General features: G+C 41.1%; 1 protein-coding gene across 3 annotated transcripts in view; it reads left to right on the top strand.

Annotated features, from left to right (window-relative positions):
* The window catches only part of LOC122558036 (uncharacterized), a 162836-nt gene that overhangs the window by 41452 nt on the left and 101030 nt on the right, over positions 1-20354 (top strand). For all 3 annotated transcript variants that reach the window (XR_015760122.1, XR_015760123.1, XM_087996338.1), the window contains one exon: positions 11737-11842. Coding sequence is in view for 1 of the 3 variants with exons in the window: in XM_087996338.1 (XP_087852464.1) it covers positions 11737-11842 (106 nt within the window). In the remaining 2 variants the exon portion in view is untranslated. The remainder of the gene's footprint in view (positions 1-11736; positions 11843-20354) is intronic.

The following is a 20354-nucleotide window of genomic DNA, read 5'->3' as shown; positions in this document are numbered from 1 at the left end:
ACAATTTAAAGCTACATGGGATCAATAGATTCTCAGCTGTGCTGTTAAAGGAAACATTGGGCTCACACCATTGGGGGATTAGAAACTGTTGTGGTTCTGTTCGCCGAGCTTTCCTCCGGCATTTGATCACAGAAGCGCTTCACAGGAGGCTCCCAAGCACTGAGGATGTCACCTAGACAGGGGACGAAACGTCTGCAACACAAATTCCCAGCTCGGCGAACAGAACCACAACGAGCACCCGAGCTACAAATCTTCTCCCAAACTTTGAATTAGAAACATGCATTTGCTAAGCAATGATGTTTAAACTGAAGGATGTCTGGCCTTTATTTGCTGACAAGAGAAGAGTTAATGAATGAATTAAAAATGCACAGACTTATGTATGTAAAATCTTTGAGCTGTATTTGAATAGCCTTGAGTGATTTTGCAGTGACCTGAAAAGGGAAATATTGATGGATCTGACCTTTGTTGGCATCATTTAATTATCCAGCCTCTGTTTCCTGGAAGCTGTTAAAAAATGGCACAGGGAAAATGCCCCAAGGATCTGTGTCATGACTTCTCTTAGAATCATAAAATCATAAAATCTCTCAGTATTGATGAAGGCCATTAAACCCATTGTACTTGTACCAGCTCTCTAAAAGAGATGTCTAATTTATTCCAACACTCCAGCCTTTCCCCATAGCCTTGCAAGTTAGTTTTCTTCAAATACATGTCCAATATTCTCCTGAAAGTTCCAGTGGAATTCTCTTACACCACTCTTTCAGGTAGCATATTCCAAATCTTTACAAACAGTTAAGGAAAAAGTTCTTTTCCTCTCACCTCTAATTCTTTTGCTAATTATTTTAAATGTGCAAGCTCTAATTTCAACTTCTTTAAATGTATTCTATCAAAACCCCTGATAATTTTGAATGCCTACATTGGGTTTCCCTGAGCCATCCCTGCTCAAAGAAGAACAATCCCAATTTTTGTAATCTCTCCACAAAACTTGAAATCCCTCATCCCTGAAACCATCCTGGTAAATCTCACCTGTAACATGTCTAGGCCTTGAAATCATTCTTGACATTTTGCAGCCAGAATTGTACACAATACTCCAACAGAGGCCGAACCGATGATTCATAAATGATTAGCGTTTTCCTTGTTTTCAAATTCATTGTTCTTATTTGCAGAAACAATTGTCCCCTATACTTTCTGAACCAGTTTATCAACTTCTGCCACCTTCAGAAAATTGTGAACAAAATAACACCAACCAGATTATACTGCATTGCCATGCTGTTTCTCCTGACTTCACTTTTATCTACATATCTGTCATGTTTCTTTACATTTCATCAGCCTGAGAGCTCCTGAAGTTTTGAACTATCCTTCTCACTATTTACTGTGCTGTCCAGTTCTGTATTAATTGCAAGCTTTCAAATTTCACTACCCAGTACTGAAATCTGAACCCTTTATATTTTTATTATGAATCATTATGAATCAGCCATTGACATCTCCAAACACCATTCCAAAAACATAACTTGAGTGTATATGTGCATAAAGTTAAAAATCACACAACACCAGGTTATAGTCCAACAGGTTTATTTGGAACTACAAGCTTTTGGAGCACTGCTCCTTCATCAGGTAGCGAGTGGGGTAGGATCATAGGACACAAATTTATAGTAAAAGATCAAAATGTCATATAACTGATGCAAAGTATCGAACAAACCTAGATTGCTGTTAAGTCTTTAATCAGTTAGAATAGGGATGCAGGTTTCAATTCATTGTTATGTAAATTCCAGAACCTCTTTCTAGTCATGTTCCTGAGATAACTTAAGGTTTAATAAAGAAAGGTGACAGCTTAGCTCAGACAATGCATTAAAGATGTGAAGTTAAAGTCTGTATCCTAACGTTGAGTCAGACTGGTTCTATTTCCAAAGTAGGAATCCATAAAATGTCATATGGACTGACTACCTACAGATTGTGTGCTTTTTGAACAAAGTAGAATATATCTGCAAATGCAAATTCTTGGACTTATAATTGCTTGTATGCATGTGCGTGTTGGGGGGGGAAGGTGTGAGAGAGAGAGTGTGTGTGTGTGTGCGCGTGCGCGAACGTATGTGAGTGTGTGTGAGTGTATGTGTGTGTGATCATGTGTATGCGTGTTTGTTGTATGTTTGCTTGTGTGTGAGTAAGTGTGTTGAGAGTGTATCGTGCAGTGGGGTCACCTGTAGCGTGACATGAACCCAAGGTCTGTGCTGAGGCCATCCCCATAGGTACTGAACTTGGCTATCAGCCTTTGCTCAGCAACCTTGCGTCGTTGCGTCTCCCAAAGTCCCGCCTTGGAGGATAGTCACCCGAAGATCTGAGGCCAAATGTCTTTGATCGCTGAAGTGTTCCCCCACTGGGAGGGAACATCCCTGTCTGTTGATTGTTGTGCAGTGTCCATTCATTTGTTGTCATGGCGTCTGCTTGATCTCACCAATATACCATGTCTCAGGGCATCCTGGCCTGCAGCATGTGAGATAGAGAATGTTGGCTGAGTCACATGAGTACCTGCCATGCACATGGTGGGTGGAGGGTTGTATGGTGTTGTGGTCGATGTTGTCCTGAAGGCTGGGCAATTTGCTGCAAACAATGGTCTGTTTAAGGTTTGACGGTTGTTTAAAGGTGCATAGGGAAGATCTTGGCGAGGTCCTCATCCTCATTGATAATGTGTTGCAGGCTGCGAAGAACATGACGTAGTTTCTCCGCTCCCAGGAATTCCTGGATGATGAAGGGTACCCTATTGGTCTCTCTCCTGAGGAGGTCATTACGGTTTCTCTCAGTGGCATGTCGGAACTAGTGATCAATGACTTGAGCACCATATCTTGTTCTTATCAGGGCATCCTTCAGCACCTTCAGGTGTCTGTCATGTTCCTTGTCATCCACAAGTGTACGTGTGAGCCATCAGTCTGGGCATGGATGATCACTCCCTTTCAAATGTAAGCAAAATCATACAACCAGTAATTCATACCAAAATAATGTTTATTGAATGAATTAATGATACTTTTAATTGCAATAAAAGCCTTTTAAATTATCAAATTCATTTTCTTTGGCATTTGAAGCAGCCTTTATCAAATCCATTTTGTTTCATTTTGTCTATGGTTGTCACTCTGGATCAGACACAAAGCTTTTGCTTTCAGACTAATCCATCCCGAGCAAATCATCTTCTTCTCCATCTCCAAAGGTTCCACATTTTGTTATCGATCTGAAGATACTTGATGCACTAATTAAATCCCACAATCTGATAATGAAAGACATCAATCAAAGAATACGCATAGTTCCACTTTCAGTAAACATGATCCTTGTATAAGGATAAAAGTATTCAAAAGTTGAATAGTGGACACTATGAATGGTATAACTGTATTGACAGTGTTATTTCTTCAAAGTTGCCTTTTGGTCTGATTGGTTACATGGGAGTTAAATATGTCTCACACTAATAATCTGCATTCTTTGCATAGGTGACAATAACACCTATTCCATACATTATCGATCCTCAACTTGACGCGGTCCTCATCCCTCAACACAGACATGCATAAAACCCTGTGCTGGGAGCTTTATTTTGAGCATGGTTTCATATTTGAAAATCACTCTAGGCATAAATCGTATTCTGCCAGCCATGGAGGCAAGTACTGTCATGAATCTTGTCTTCCCACATCCTGATGTTTTCACTGGAACTGCTTTTGAACTTTTCTATTCCACAGTTTGACTGCCGGGCAGATTAAAATTCAATGGTGTTTCATCCATGTTGGCAATGTGACAATGGGAGCTTGCGTATTGCCAGTCTGATGATGAATCGCTATAATTTTGGTCTCAATACCTTTGATCATTTGTGAGCAATTTTGATTTCTCCCTCAGCATTAGACTGTTTCATTCCATGAACTGGATGCAGCTCTGTTGCTCTGAAATCATTGTCCGGCTCAGAGTTTGATGTATGCATTGCATTTTTTGTGATAATGGAACAATTCTGACAATTTTCAAGGAATGCTTCCCAAGATCAGACCAATGGCTAGTCATTGTTCTCATGGTACAGTGGCCTTGAGCATCTTCTTCAGACTTGATTCCTTTTCCATTCTCACATCAGTGACAAACTGAATTTCCTCACTGCAACACAGTTATTTGACAAATTGTCAAATGTTATGTCTTCTAGCTTGAATCAGCTTTATAGTTCACTCTTTTTTGCTGGAGGATCTGTTCTGTTTGTCAGTTGCCATGCCATTTGCAGTGTGCTTTTCTGACCACATCTTAAACAGCCCTATACTTTCGTCAGAACTCAGCCAATACCTCCTACTCAATCCCATCTACCAACTTACAGGACATGCACTTCAGAAGTCAAAACATTGAAGCCGACTACATTGCAAGTATAGCATTTTGTAGCTGAAAAGGGGTTTGATTTATGCAATGAATCTATGCAATTACATGATTCTTGGCACCAGAAAAATGGGGTCTTATACGCTGGGTTGCCTCTCAGGTTGTGATCTGTGGTATATAACAAGAAAAATAATATTCTTATTACTGACCCCTCTGGGACCTCAGTGTAAACCTTCTGGTAAGAAAAGCAGACAACTACTCTCTCTAATACCTTAGTTAATTACCTATTCATGTTACCACTGCCCCTTTAATAGCTTCTCCTTTTATTTTATGAATAAGTTTGTGACCTAGTGGTTTATTATATGCCCATTATCAGTCTATAAATGCACCATCTGCTGTGCTATCTTCATCAATCCACTCTCTTACTTCATCAAAGATCTAAATCAAACATGATTTACATTTAAGAAGTCAGGGCTAGCTGTCCCTCATTAACCCAAAATGCTCCAAATGATAGTTAATTGAGTCCATTACAATGGTTTCTAGTGATTTTCTCATTTCTGATAGATTGTTTAGCTTATAGTCAGCAGCATTATACCTCTCCCTTTTTCAATACAATTTTAACAATTGCAACTCTACATCTTCTGTCACCACTTATGTCCAAAGGAAGATTGAAAGATTGTGGTTAGAGCTTCTGCTTTCTCCACACTAGCTTATGTAAACAATCAAAGATTCACCCAATCTGGATCCAGTGACTTGTCAGCTTCAGTAATCTTCACTTTCTTTTTTAGAGTCATAGAGTTGCACAGCACAGAAACAGACTCTTTGGTTCAACTCGTCCATGCTGACCAGATATCCTAAACTGATCTAGTCCCATTGCCAACATTTGGTCCATATCCCCCTAAACTTGTCCTGTTCATATGCCCATCCAGATGCCTTTTAACTGTTGTAATTGTTCCAGGCTCCACCATTTTCGATGGCAGCTCATTCCATACTTGCACTACCCTCTGAGTGAAAAAATTAGCACTTGGATCCCTTTTAGTTTTTTCCCAGCTCACCTTAAATCCACATGCTCTAGTTTTAGACTCCCCTACCCAGTTTGATTCTATTCAATACCGTATTTCCACGTTCTCTCCACATTAACTTCATCCTCTTTTGTGAGAATGATTGCAAAGTACTCGTGTAGTACCTCAAACACGCCCTCTGCCTTTGTGTGGAGATTTCATTTTTTGTCTCTAATTGGCCCCACTGTTTATTTTATTACTTTATTAGATAAATTTGAATTGTTTTTTATGGTTATCTATTATCTACAAAGCAAGAAAGAGAGAAAGAAAGAAAGGATTGGACACAGAATGTAAAAGCAAGCATATAATGAAGGTTGCTGTTAGAAACATAGGAATAGGAACTGCTATTTTGCCCCAGAGTGTGTTGTACCATACAGTGAGATCCTGGCTGATCTGTATCGCAGCACCAGGCCTTTATCCTGCCCCTCCTATGGATAATTAGAATTTATTAATCTCGTTATTGAAATTAACAATTGTCTTTGCATAAATTGCTATTTTGGAAAGAATGTTCCAAATTCCTGGTACCCTTTTGAAACAATACATGCAATTTTGGACAAGTTAGACCATAAGAAATAGGAGTAATGGCAAGTATGGAATGGTCATTCAGCCCATTGAGTCCACTCCGCCATTCAATCATGGCTGATGGGCATTTCAATGCCACTTACCCGCACTCTTCCCATATCCCTTAATTCCTTGCGAGGTTAAGAATTTAGCAATCTCTGCCTTGAAGACATTTAACGTCCCGGCCTCCACTGTGCTCTGTGGCAATGAGTTCCACAGGCCCACCACTCTCTGGCTGAAGAAATGTCTCCTCATTTCTGTTCTAAATTGGCCCCCTCTAATTCTAAGGCTGTGTCCATGGATCCTGGTATCCCCGCCTGACAGAAACAATTTCCCAGTGTCCACCCTTTCTAAGCCATGAATTATCTTGTAACTTTCTATTAGATCTCCCCTCAATTTTCTAAACTCTAATGATTACAATCCCAGGATCCTTAGCCATTCATCGTATGTCATTATTTACCGATATGGAAAGCGCCAGCAAAGATTCACTACAGTCATTGAACAAAAAAAACACAGAACTGTGGATGCTGGAAATCAGAAACAAAATCAGAAATTGCTGGAAAAGCTCAGCAGGCCTGGCAGCGTCTGTGGAGAGAAAGCAGAGTTGATGTTTCGGGTCCAGTGACCCTTCCTTAGAACTGATTGTAGCTGAGAAAAGATTGGTATGTATTCTAGAGCAGGGGTGGGGGAGGGGGAAGGAGTAAATGATAGCTGGAAATGGAGCTCAGAGAAAGAGAAAAACAGTTTGGCAGACAAAGGAATGGGTAAAGGTCAGCCTGAGAGAACAAGTATCTACTAATGGGGTCCATGAGTGGCTGGCAATGGTTTGTTTGTTGTAGCAATCCCTGTGATGATAGGGCTTGGTGCGTGAGGGTTGGAGTAAAGAGGTGGAAGAAAGTGCTCAGGTCCTAAAATTACTGAACTCGATATTGAGTCCAGGGTTGAGAGAGTGGTGCTGGAAAAGAACTGCAGGTCAGGCAGCATTCGAGGCATAGGAAAATTGGCGTTTCAGGCAAAAGCCCTTCATCAGGAATGAGTCCAGCGTTCCCAAGTGGAAAGTGAGATGTTGTTCTTCCAGATTGGCTGACCCCAAGACTGAGATGTTGGCCAGGGAACATGGTGGTGTGTTGAAATTGCAGGCAACCAGAAACTCAGGATTGTTTTTGTGGACAGAATGTAGGTGTCCGCCAAAGTGGTCGCACAGACTGTATTTTGTTTCCCCAATGTGGAGGAGACCCACATTGAGCAGCAAATACAGTAGACTAGATTGAGTGAAGTGCAGGTAAATTGCTGCTTTGCCTGAAAGCTGTGTCTGGGACATTGGATAGTGAGGAGGGAGAAAATAATTGGGCAGGTGTTACACCTTCTGCAATGGCATAAGAAGGTGCCGTGAGGGGAACGGGCTTTTTGTTGGAAGTGGAAAACAGGACACTTGCCTTTATTAGCCAAGGCATGGTACACACGAGCAAGGAGGTTATGTTAGAACTGTATTAAAATGCTAGTTAGGTCACAACTGAAGTGCCTTGTGCATTTCTGGTCACTTATAGGAAGGATGTGATTGCACTAGATGGGGTGCAGAAGGGATTTTCTAGGATGCTGCCTGGGCTGGAGGGTCTGAGGTGTGAGAATAAATTGGATGGGCTATTGTTCTTTTCCTTAGAGCAGCAAAGGCTGAGAGAGGACCAAATAGAGGGGTATAAGACTTTGAGGTGCATTGATAGAATGGATAGGAAAGCATATGTTCCATTAGTAGAAGGGTCAATAAAGGGGACCTGGATTTACTTTCAGAGGTAGAGCCAATGAAGACAGATGAAGAGATTTTTTTTTCAGAGGGTGGTAGGTATAGAGAACCTGAAAGGTTGGTTGAGTCAGAAACTCTGGTAACAGTTCAGCAGTATTTAGATATTTCTTTTCCAAAGCTTCCAGGGCTAGGGTCAAGAGCAAGAACATGGGATTAGTATAGTCAGATTTTTGTTGATTGGCATGGAAGTGATGGACTGAATGGCCTACTTCAATGCTACATTGTCTAACCAGTGTTTAACATCTAGAATTTAATATGTGAAAAGAAAGTTTGATCTTAGAATTTTCATAATTAGATAAATGAATCCACATTCATATAGCATCTATAACTGAGAAAACTCTCCAAGATGATGCACCGAGGTATAATTATGTGTAAATTAGACACTGAAGAATCGCTGTCTGGTTTGCTGTTAATTTGACAATGACTTCTCAGTTCCCTCTCAGCCATTTTATTTCATCTATAATCCTGTCCGAAAACAGGAATGAGATACTACCAGCTAATACCATAAAATCTTCCATACCCATTCATTTCTCTAGTGAAGCGACAAGTGATTTATTCCCAGATCTCAACATCTGTTGAGGTCCCCTTTATTACAATCTGATTCAGATGGGCTTATTCTCCACTGGATGCTCCACCCATGCATTGCTAGTGAACATCAAACTACCTGGTTCTTGTGATATTTTTCTTCCTTCCTTCTCCATCAAATAACCAAGTGAGATTGAAAATTTATTACGCATGAAACACTGAGTATTCCAAGATGGAGGACAGGAAAAAAGTGTGGCTGTAAGAGCTGCTCCTTTTTTGAGGTATTTTAGGTGTTGAGGTGATTTCCTTGAATTCCAGGAGCAGCAATTACTGTTACACTGTTTTGGAACTTTGGAGAATAAGGATCAAAACAACAGCACTTTTAAAAGGAGGAAGATAGACAAAAGGCAGCGACCATATGGTCAGTGAGGGAGAGAGAGAAAGAAACCTACACTGCTAACTGACACAGAATCTGCAGTTACTGCCTTTGCTGTTTGAGTTTCATATATCTCTGGACATCAGAGTGCATCTAGGAGAAATGAACAAACAGCAAAATTCACAGCTGACCTTGGAAGAACCTGTGTGGGAGAGCTCATGCCACAGGAATAGGTAAGTGCATAGTTTTTAATATGTAACCTTGCTGTAAGTCTGTGTAGTGAGTAGAGTGGGTTCTTTCTTGATTATGTTGTTCCAACACAGGGTAAACATTCCTGCTTAATTTAAAGCAGCAACACAGAGAAGATTGATCTTGTGCAGTAATCTGTGAAAATTCGAGAGGCTAAGAATTATTTAAAGTAAAAATTAACAACTTTATTTCTTAAAGCATAGTAGAGAATAATTAACTAACAACTATTTACAACTCCTTCCTCTAACTTATCTTTTACCTTCCCTTCTGTCATATTGTTCCGATAAAAGCTCCTGATTAAGATTTACAAAATAAACTTCTTATCTCAAAACCAGGCAGTTTTCAGTTCTTCTCTGTATTCCTGTCTTCTTTTCCTCTTCTTGGGGATTCTGCTTTACAGGTTACTGATCCATAAAGGTACCTTTAAGAGAGCTATTCTCTGGGCAGTTTGCAGATGTTGTTGGCTTGGCAGTTCTCCTCCCAACCTTTCAATTTCCCCCAGTCTTATCTCCCCCAAAGCATCGGATTGTGTCATTGGCTTTTAAGATTGTCAATTTAGTAAATTCAAACTAGATTGGAGTTTGATTTTTTTCGGGGTATAATTCAAACTAATTGGTCTAATTCAAATCTGTTTTTGTTTCCAAGCAACCAGCTACATTAACTGCTGGACCAAAAGATTACATTACATCTTTTTTTTTTCAGGACACTTGGTGCTGTCAGGTAGTTCTGTCGCTTTTAACTCTCTTAAAGGTACAGTTCACCCACATCTTCATAACACCTCCCCTTTAAGAAAAAAAATGAACCATCATAATGAAAAGATGGCTTCTTTTTTTTCTTTTTATCACATTTCCCTAACATACAGATAGCTTTAATATGAGTTCACCTTAATCTCTTCCCATATACCTATATATATAACATAAATAAATACAAATCTCATCTAAACTCTATTAGTTAAATCTACGATAACGCATCTGCAATTACATTCTTATGACCCGCAACATGTATGATTTTTAAATAAAAGTCTGAAACATAAGACTCCCGACTCAGGCGACTGACTGTGGAGTTTGCATATTCTCCTTGTGTCTGTGTGGGTTTCCTCTGGGTGCTCCGGTTTCCTCCCACAGCCCAAAAATGTGCAGGTTAGGTGAATTGGCATTGCTAAATTACCCGTAGTGTTTGGTGAAGGGGTAAATGTAGGGGAATGGGTCTGGGTGGGTTGCTCTTCGGCAGGTCGGTGTGGACTTGTTGGGCCGAAGGGCCTGTTTCCACACTGTAAGTAATCTAATTTTAAAAATCTAAAATCTAATTAAAATAGTCTCATTTCTTGTCTTTAGAGTGTTCTAAACATGTAAGAGGATTGTGATCCGTGTACACAACTGTCTCCAACATATTGTTTGTGGCATACACATTAAAATGTTGTAAAGCCAGTACCAAACTCAGTAATAATCCTAATATGATTGTGAAGTATTTCCTTTGGTGGTTGTTGATCTTCTTCAAAAAGTAACCAACTGGCAGTTCAATCCCATCTTCATTTTCCTGTAAAAGTACAGCTCCAACTCCTTTGTCACTAGCATTGATGGTGACTTTAAAAGATTTTGAAAAGTTTGGTGTAGCTAAAACGGGTTTGGTGGTTAATATGGCTTTCAAATGGTCAAATGCCTCCTGGCATGGTTCTGTCCACCGAAACTTTGTGTTCTTCTTCAGCAAATCAGTTGATGGTGCCACTACACTGCTGAAGTATGGAACAAACCTCCATAGGATCCGCTGAGTCCTAAGAATCGAAGCACCTCTTTCTTTGAGGTTGTCCATGGAAATTGCTTGATGGCCGTTGTCTTTGCGTTCCGTGGGATCAACCTTCCATGACTGATGTTATGTCACAAGAACATTACCTCTGCTTTTGCGAATTCAGTTCTGTTTAAGTTTATTACCAGTTTTGCTTCTCGTAGTCATTCAACGAGCTCTGCCAACTGCAACATGTGATCTTTCCAGGACTTAATAAAGAGCACTGCATTGTCCAAATAGACTGCACAGTTTGTTAACCCAGCCACAACTCTGTTCGTGAGTCGTTGGAATGTGGCGGGTGTGTTCTTCATTCCAAAGGGCATCACTTTAAATTGATATAGCCCATTTGGGGTTACAAACACAGAAATACCTTTTGCCGTCTCTGATAAAGTTACCTGCCAGTAACCATGTATTAAGTCCAACTTGGTGATGTAACTGACTTGTCTGAATTTCTCGATACAGACCTCCAATCTAGGAATTGGATATGAGTCTGATTTTGTAACAGCGTGACCTTCCGATAATCCACACAGAATCATTAAGTCCCATCCGGTTTGGGAACTAGAATGATGGGCAAACTCCACTCGCTCTGGCTTGGTTCAATGATCTCCTTGTTGAGCATGACCTCCACCTCCATCTGGACCTGTCTGGCTTTGAAAGGATTAAGCCGATAGGGGTGTTGTTTTATCAGAGCAGTATTCCCTACATCTACTTCATGTACAATAGCATTAGTCCTTCCCATCTGATTCTTACATATGTCCTTTTACTGCAGTAACAAATCTTTCAACTGTGTTCTATGCTCCTGAGACAGGTAGCTTACTAACCTATCCCACTCCTCAAGGACTTCTTTATTTTTTAATCTATTTTGAGGCACATCAAAATCCACATCATCTGGATTTGATTCCTCACTCTGCGGAGCAGTAACTAACATCTGTTTCTCCAGTTCTTTCTCTCTGGTATAGTACGGTTTAAACATGTTCACATGACATACTCAATGCCATGTTTTTCTAACTGGCGTCTTTATTAGATAGTTCACCTGACTCAACTTTTTCTCAATTTTTTAGGGACTACTAGATCTGGCTTTGAAGAGATCTCCTATCACCGGTGACAGTACTAACACATCATCCACTCGGATAATCCTGACAGCACGCTCTCAACATGGTCTTCAAGGTCAGATGCCACCTTTCTAAAGCTCCTTGGGATTCAGGATGATCCGCACTGGTTTTAAAGTGCTGTATAGCTAAGCTATCCATAACCTCCTTAAACAGCCTATCAGTAAAATTTGACCCTTGGTGCAACTGAATCTCACTGGGTCGCCCATACCATGTGAAGAAAGCTACTAACTCCTCTACTACATTTTTTGCCTTGATACTCGGTAATGGAATTGCCTCCAGAAATCTGGTAGACACATCCATTATGGTTAACAAATATTGGTTCCCACTTTTAGTTCTCGGGAGGGGACCTACACAATCAATTATAACCCGCATAAACGGTTCTTCACATGTGAGAATTGGCAACAAAGGGGCTGGTTTTATTACTGCCTGTTTAGATCAGAGTGGTGCTGTAAATTCCTGATGAAGGGCCTTTGCCCGAAACACCGATTTTCCTGCTCCTCGGATGCTGCCTGACCTGCCGTATTTTTCCAGCACCACTCTAATCTAAACTCTGTTTTCCAGCATCTGCAGTCCTCACTTTTGCCTTTTCACCGGCCGTGGCTTACCTACCATTGAGCATGTATGACATGTACAGCAGACGTTAGCCACATCTTTGTGCACTCCAGGCCAATAAAAATGTTTTTGTATCTTAGCCTGAATCTTTTTTACCCCTCGGTGACATCCTATAGATAGTTTATGTGCTACCAGTAAAACCTCCTGTCTGTGTGTTACCGGCAACACAATCTGGTGCACTTTGGCCCATTTCTCCTCTGCACTGACCTGCTGTGGTCTCCATTTCCGTCTTAGAATTTTATCTTTCAGCTAATAACCCTCCAGAATATTCTCTACCTCCTTTTCAGAGTCCACATCCATATATATATATATATATATATATATATCTTCTAATGTTTTGTCTTACTGTTGCAAATCCCTTAGTCTTTCAGGAGTAACACTTCTGTCTGATCCTCTGCCTGTTTAGGTTTTTCCTGCACCATTACATCAAACAGGATATCCACTAACTGAACCTCAACTCCTTCAACTTTCTCTTTACTTTTCACTTCATGCTGTGACTTATTACAGTGGGATCTGGTTACCACGCAGTCCAGGAAAATACCAGGATATTTCTGTTTTATCTCCTCAGTTTCTTGGTCTTCCTTGGGCTTCTCCACAACAAGGGGTTTCACTCTCACCTTGGATCCTGCCAAATCATTCTCAAGAATAAACTGAATTCCTGGAACTGACACTCTGTCAATCACTCCCACTGTAACTTCCCCAGTCTTGAGTTGGCACTCCAACCCGATCTTACATAGGGGAACGCTAAATTTCTGTCCATCTATCCCACAAATCACCACACTCTCGAGTAACAGATCAGAAATAGTGCATATTCACTCTCCTACTTTCAATGACTGGTTAGATCCCATATCTCTCAAAATTATAACTTTTTGTCCTTCTGAGTGAACTTTAGCCACAGAGGCAAATTCTTTGTAGAGATCAGGTATTAACTCTATACCCAGTCCCTGCCTAGGCTGTGCACTCTCCTGGCTCTTTTTATGGTCTCCTTTACTACCTTCACTAATGCCACTGGCTTAGCCTCTTTTACCACATCTTTTCCCACAGTGCCTTTCTTTAACGACCAGTACTGTGACTTTGCATGTCCCACTTTACCACAGTGGAAACACCTGAGGCCTTTCACTTCCTTTCCACCCTTTTGGGCTTCTTTTTTATCCTGTGGTAAATTCTTCCCAGTGCTCTCTGCCCTTGGTTTTGTAGTGTAGGACCTCGCCTTCTCCCAACTTCTATCCTTCACAGGACAAAATTCTGGTTGGAAGCTTGTCTTATGCACCAACATGTTTTCATCTGCTAATTCTGCTGCCCTTACCACTTCCTGAACTTTCTGTTTCTTCACGTGAATTCTTACCATCTCCGGAAGTGAGTTTTTAAACTCCTCCAGCAGAATAATCTCTCTTGGAGCCTCAAAGGTCTGATCTATTTTCAGAGCACGTACCCATTGATCGAAATTACTATGTTTAATTCTTTTCAAACTCGGCATAAGTCTGACCTGGTTCCTTCTTTGTGTTTCTGAACTGCTGTCCGTGTGCTTTTGGTACCAATTCATAAACGCTTAAAACAGCCTGTTTAACCTCATAATCTCTTGACACCTCAGCTGACAGTGCAGCAAAAACCTCACTAGCTCTGCCTACCAGTTTAGTCTGAACTAGCATTATCGATAAATCCTCGGACCACTCCATCTGCCTAGCCAATTTTTCAAATGAAATAAGAAGGGTTCAACATGTTTCTCATCAAAATGTGGCAGAAGTTTTGACATATTTGTATATATCACTAGTTTCTCTTTTAATCTCGAGCCTGTTAACTTGACTTTGCTGACTAAGTCGCAACTTCTCAAATTCAAATTCTCTGTCTTTTTGTCTCTCCTTTTCTTCTCTCACTTGCTCAGCTAATAACCTTCTCTCTGTCTTTCCTTTCTGTCTTTTTCCTCTCTCTCTCTCTGTCTTTCCTCTTGCTCTTTCTTGTTTTTCTCTTTCTCTTTCGCTCTCCTTTTGTTTATTTTCTAACTCCATTTTCTTCAATTGTAATTTAAATTTTTCTACCTCTACTGCACTTGTCTGTTTCTCTGACACATCTAGGTGTTTGAGTAAATCCCTTACAATTTCCGCATTACTTTTGTCCTTGGTTAAACCTGACTAACTTATTTGCTAATTCTAAAAGTATGGCCTTTTGCTTTCCTTCTAAAGGTTCTTGGCAATTTTGAGAATCATCTTCAAATGCCAGAACTTCTTCAGCAACTTTAAGAGCCATTTCTCTCACTTTTAATTTAATCAACCACAAGTCACCGAATTTAAACAAATTGTCTCACCTTTGTTTTATTTAAAGATCTAGGACACTAAACTGCAAGCGTTTAAATCTACTGAGATTTTTCGTACCCCCAAATCTAATCAAATCTGTCTATTCCAGTTCAAATCCTGACAATGAGCCCCCAGACTGCTACAACATGGAGTAAACCCTCCAGCTCAATTTAACCCAAGGTAGTGAGTGTAGGAATAGGAGGATAGAGCAAATTAATGCATCGCCGAGGAGCTTGTGCAGGGGAGAAGGGTTTTTGGAATATTTTTGGATCATTGGAATCTCTTCTGGGGAAGAGGTGACCTGTACAAGAAGGACAGATTACGCTGAATTGGAAGAGGACTAATATATTCATACTGCCTAGCTGCTTGGGAGGATTTAAACTAGTAATGTTGGGGGGTGGAATCCAGGGAAATAGTGAGGAAAGAGATCAACCTGAGACTGGTACAGTTGGAAAAAGGAATGAGTCAAACAGTCGGGGCAGGCAAGGACAAAGCAGAGAACAAGGTAAGACTGATAAATGAAACATTATTGCAATACAAGAGGCCTAATGGGGAAGGCAGATGAACTCAGGGCATTGTTAGGAACATGGAACTGGGATATCATAGCAATTACAGAAGTGCGGCTCAGAGATGGATAGGACTGACAGCTTAATGTTCCAGGATACAAATGCTACAGAAAGGATTGAAAGTTTTTGATAAGGGGGAGCACTACTGCTGTGCTTATGGAGGATATTCCTGGGAATACATCGAGGGAAGTTATTTGGGTGGAACTGAGAAATAAGAAAGGGGTCATCACCTTATTGGGAATTTATTTAGACCCCTTAATAATCAGCAGGAAATTGAGAAACAAACTTGTAAGGAGATCTCAGTTATCTGTAAGAAAAATAGGGTAATTCTAGTAGGGGATTTTAACTCCCCAACATAGACTGGGGCTGCCATAGTGTTAAGGGTTTAAATGGAGAGGAATTTGTTAAATGTGTACAAGAAAATTTTCTGATTCAGTATGTAGATGTACCCAATAGAGAAGGTGCAAAACTTGACCTACTCTTGGGAAATAAGGCAGGGCAGGTGACTGAGGTGTCAGTGGGGAAGCACTTTGGGGCCAGCGACAATAATTCTATTAGTTTTAAAATAATGATGAAAAAGGATATACCGGATCTAAAAGGTGAAGTTTTAAATTGGAGGAAGGCTAATTTTGATTGTATTAGGCAAGAACGGTTGGAAAATGGGAAGCCTTCAAAAATGAGCTGATGAGAGTCCAGAGAGAGTAGGGTGAAAGGCATGGCTGGTAGGTGTAGGAAAAGCTGGATGACTAGAGAAATTGAGGTTTTGGTTAAGAAAGAGAATGAATCCTTAGAAGAGTATAAAGGCAGTAGGAATATACTTAAGAGGGAATTCAGGAGGGCCAAAAGGGGACATGAGATAGCTTTGGCAAATAACGTTAAGGAGAATCAAATGGGACTGTATAAATACATTAAGGACAAAAGAGTAACTAAGGAGAGAATATGACCCCTCAAAGATCAACAAGGCAGTCTTTGTGTGGAGCTGCAGGAGATGGGCGAGATACTAAATGAGTATTTTGCATTAGTGTTTACTGTGGAAAAGGACATGGAAGATATAAAATGTAGGGAAATAGATGGTGACATCTTGAAAAATGTCTATATTGCAGAGGAGGAAGTGCTGGATGTCTTGAAAGGCATAAAAGTGGATAAATCTCCAGGACCTGATTAGGTGTACCCTAGAACTCTGTGGGAAGCTAGGGAAGTGATTGCTGGACCCCCTTGCTGAGATATTTGTATCATCACAATCCTGATGAAGAGCCTATTTTCGAAACATCGACTCTCCTGTTCTTCGGATGCTGCCGGACCGACTGGGCTTTTCCATCACCACGTGTTTTGACTCAATCTCCGGCATCTGCAGTCCAGTCTTTCTCCCTCATTGATAGTCACCGGTGAGGTGCCAGAAGACTGGAGGTTGGCTAATATGTTGCCATTATTTTAAAAAGGTGTTAAGGAAAAGCCAGGGAACGATGGACCGGTGAGTCTGAAATTGGTGGTGAGCAGGTTGCTGGAGGGAATTCTAAGGGACAGGATTGATATGAAGCTGGAAAGGCAAGGACTGATTAGAGATAGTCAACATGGACTTGTGTGTGGGAAATCATGCCTCATGAATTTGATTGAGTTTTTTGAAGAAGTAATGTAGAGGATTGATGAGAGCAGAATGGTAGACGTGATCTATATGGACTTCAGTAAGGCATTTGACAAGGTTCCTCATGGGAGACTGGTTGGCAAGGTTAGATTTCATGGAATACAGGGAGAACTAGCCATTTGGATACAGAACTGGCTTAAAGGTAGAAGACTGAGGGTGGTGGTGGAGGGTTGCTTTTCAGACTGGAGGTCTGTGACCAGTGGAGTGCCACAAAGATCAGTGCTGTGTCCACTGTTTTTCTTCATTTATATAAATGATTTGGATGCGAACATAGAAGTATAGTTAGTAAGTTTGCAGATGAAAAACAAACTGATGATGTAGTGGACAGCAAAGAAGGTTACCTCAGATTACAATGGGATCTTGATCAGATGGGCCAATGGGTTGAGGAGTGGCAGATGGAGTTTAATTTAGATAAATGTAAGGTGTTATCTTTTTGGAAAAGCAAATCAAAGCAGGACTTATACACTTAATGGTAAGATCCTGAGGAGTGTTGCTGAACAAAGAGACCTTGGAGTGCAGGTTCATAGTTCCACGATTGATAATGTTGATGTGCTGGAAATTGTGGAAAACGTTAAGATTGAGAAGTCCCCAAGGCCGGACCAGATTTATCCTAGGCTGCTCTGGGAAGTGAGAAAGGAGGTTGCTAAGCCGCAGGCGAGGATATTTGCCTCCTTACTCTCCATGGGAGTCGTACCGGAAGTTTGGAAGGAGGCGAATGTTGTTCCTCTTTTCAAGAAAGGTAATAGGGAAATCCCTGGCAATTACAGGCTAGGGTTTAGATCAGAGTGGTGCTGGAAAAGCACAGCAGGTCAGGCAGCATCCGCGGAGCAGGAAAATCGATGTTTCAGGCAAAAGCCTTTCATCAGGAATTACAGGCCAGTCAGTCTTATGTCTGTGGTCAGCAAGGTTTTGGAAAGAATTCTGAGGGATAGGATTTATGACAATTCGGCAAAGCATAGCATGATTAAAGGCAGTCAGCATGGTTTTGTGAGGGGCAGGTCATGTCTCAGAAATCTTATTGAGTTCTTTGAGGAGGTGACAAGACAGGTCGACGAAGGTCGAGCAGTGGATGTGGTGTATATGGACTTCAGCAAGGCATTTGTTAAGTTTCCCCACAGCAGGCTCATTCATAAAGTCAGGAAGTATGGGATACATGGAGATTTGGATATCTGGATTCAGAATTGGTTGGCTGACAGATGGCAGAGAGTGGTTGTAGATGGAAAATATTTTGCCTGGAGGTCAGTGTTGAGTGGGGTCCCACAGGGGTCAGTTCTTGGGCCTCTGCTCTTTGTAGTTTTTATAAATGACTTGGATGAGGAGGTTGAGGGGTGGGTTAATAAATTTGCAGATGACACAAAGGTTGGAGGTGCTGTCGATAGTATCGAGGGTTATTGCAGGCTGTAGTACGACATAGACAGAATGCAGAGCTGGGCTGAGAAATGGCAGATGGAGTTCAACCTGAATAAGTGCGAAGTGATGCATTTTGGAAGGCCAAACTCAATTGATGAATATAGGATTAAAAACATGATTCTTAGCAGTGCGGAAGAACAGAGGGATCTGGGTGTGAAAGTACATAGATCCCTCAAAGTTGCCACCCAAGTGGATAGGGTTGTGAAGAAAGCATATTGGTGTTTTGGCTTTCATTAACAGGGGGAGTTTAAGAGCCGCGATGTTTTGCTACAGCTGTACAAGTCCTTGGTGAGACCACACTTGGAATATTGTGTCCTGTTCTGGCCGCCCTACTATAGGAAAGATACGGATGCTTTGGAGAGGGTGCAAAGAAGGTTTACCAGAATGCTGCCTGGACTGGAGGGTTTGCCTGATGAAGAGAGATTGAATAAGCTCAGACTTTTCTCTGTGGAGAGAAGGCGGAAGAGAGGTGACCTGATCGAGGTATACAAGAAAATGAGAGGAATGGATAGAGTCAATAGCCCAAAAACTTTTCCCCAGGGCAGGATTGACTGGTATGAGGGGTCGTAGTTTTAAGATATTAGGAGAAATGTATAGTGGGGTCATCAGAGGAAGGTTCTTTACGCAGAGAGTTGTGAATGCATGGAATGCGTTGCCAGTGGTGGTGGTGGAAGCAGAGTCATTAGGGATATTTAAGTGACTGCTGGACATGCACATGGATAGCAGTGAGCTGAGGGGTGCGTAGGTTATTTTAGTTTACATTAGGATTAAGTAAAAGGGCAAAAACAATGACTGCAGATGCTGGAAACCAGATTCTGGATTAGTGGTGCTGGAAGAGCACAGCAGTTCAGGCAGCATCCGAGGAGCAGTAAAATCGATGTTTTGGGCAAAAGCCCTTCATCAGGAATAAAGGCAGAGAGCCTGAAGGGTGGAGAGATAAGCTAGAGGAGGGTGGGGGTGGGGAGAAAGTAGCATAGAATACAATAGGTGAGTGGGGGAGGGGATGAAGGTGATTAGGATTAACCCTCGGCACAACATTGTGGGCCAAAGGGCCTGTTCTGTGCTGTACTTTTCTATGTTGTATGTTCTAACCAATATTCAAGAAAACAGATAATCTGGTCATTACACATTGCTCTTTATGGGAGCTTGCTGTGTGGAAATTGGGACCACATTTTCCTGTATTTTAACAGTGGCTATTCTTCACATGGATCTCTTTGGTTGTGAAATGCTGTGCAACATCTTGAGATTACGAAAGGTCCTACATTGATGACTGCTATATCAAAATTTTGTTCAAGAGGATTACTTTGTTCCTTGCTGTTTTGAACAGATCACTCAAATATTAATTCTAATCTTTCTCTGTCTCTGCATCTTCTCTGCAGCTGTAACACTGTATTCTGTTCTGCTATCCTGACAAATTTTGTATGATGCAATCTGAATGTATAGCAGGCAATGGGCAGCTCAGTGGCTAGCACTGCTACCTCACAGCACCAGGGTGCCAGGTTCAATTCCAGCCTCGGGTGACTGCCTGTGTGGAGTTTGCACATTCTCCCTGTATCTGCGTGGCTTTCCTCTGGGTGCTCCGGTTTCCTCCCACAGTTCAAAGATGTGCAGTTCAGGTGAATTGGCCATGTTAAATTGCCCATAGTGTTAGCTGCATTAGTCAGAGGAAAGTGGGTCTCGGTGGGTTACTCTTTGGAGGGTTGGTGTGGAGTTGTTGGGCCGAAGGGTCTGTTTTCACACTGTAAGGAATCTAATCTAATCTACCAAAAAAAACACTTTTCACTATATCTCGGTAACGTGACAACAATCAAAATCAATCAATCAATACATCCTTGCAGCATTTTAAATAAAATTGTTAGTATTGTTTGACGAACATTAGGAGAGTTCACAAGAAATTTTAGGAAATGTTACTTTAATGAGATCCCTCTGGAAGAAAACACAGAAACTAGTCAATAAATGGCCAGCAAATCATAAGCAGCCAGAACTTGTACGTTTCATGTATTGTTGCATCTCACATAGAAATGTGATCAACCACGTACATTTTAT

This window comes from Chiloscyllium plagiosum, unplaced genomic scaffold (assembly GCF_037043375.1).
Source record: "Chiloscyllium plagiosum isolate Xiang-an unplaced genomic scaffold, Cpla_swu_hap1 HiC_scaffold_18, whole genome shotgun sequence".
In the NCBI taxonomy this organism is placed as follows: Eukaryota; Metazoa; Chordata; class Chondrichthyes; order Orectolobiformes; family Hemiscylliidae; genus Chiloscyllium; species Chiloscyllium plagiosum.
Note: the sequence above shows the minus strand (reverse complement) of the source record. Positions and strands in the feature narration are given on the sequence as shown.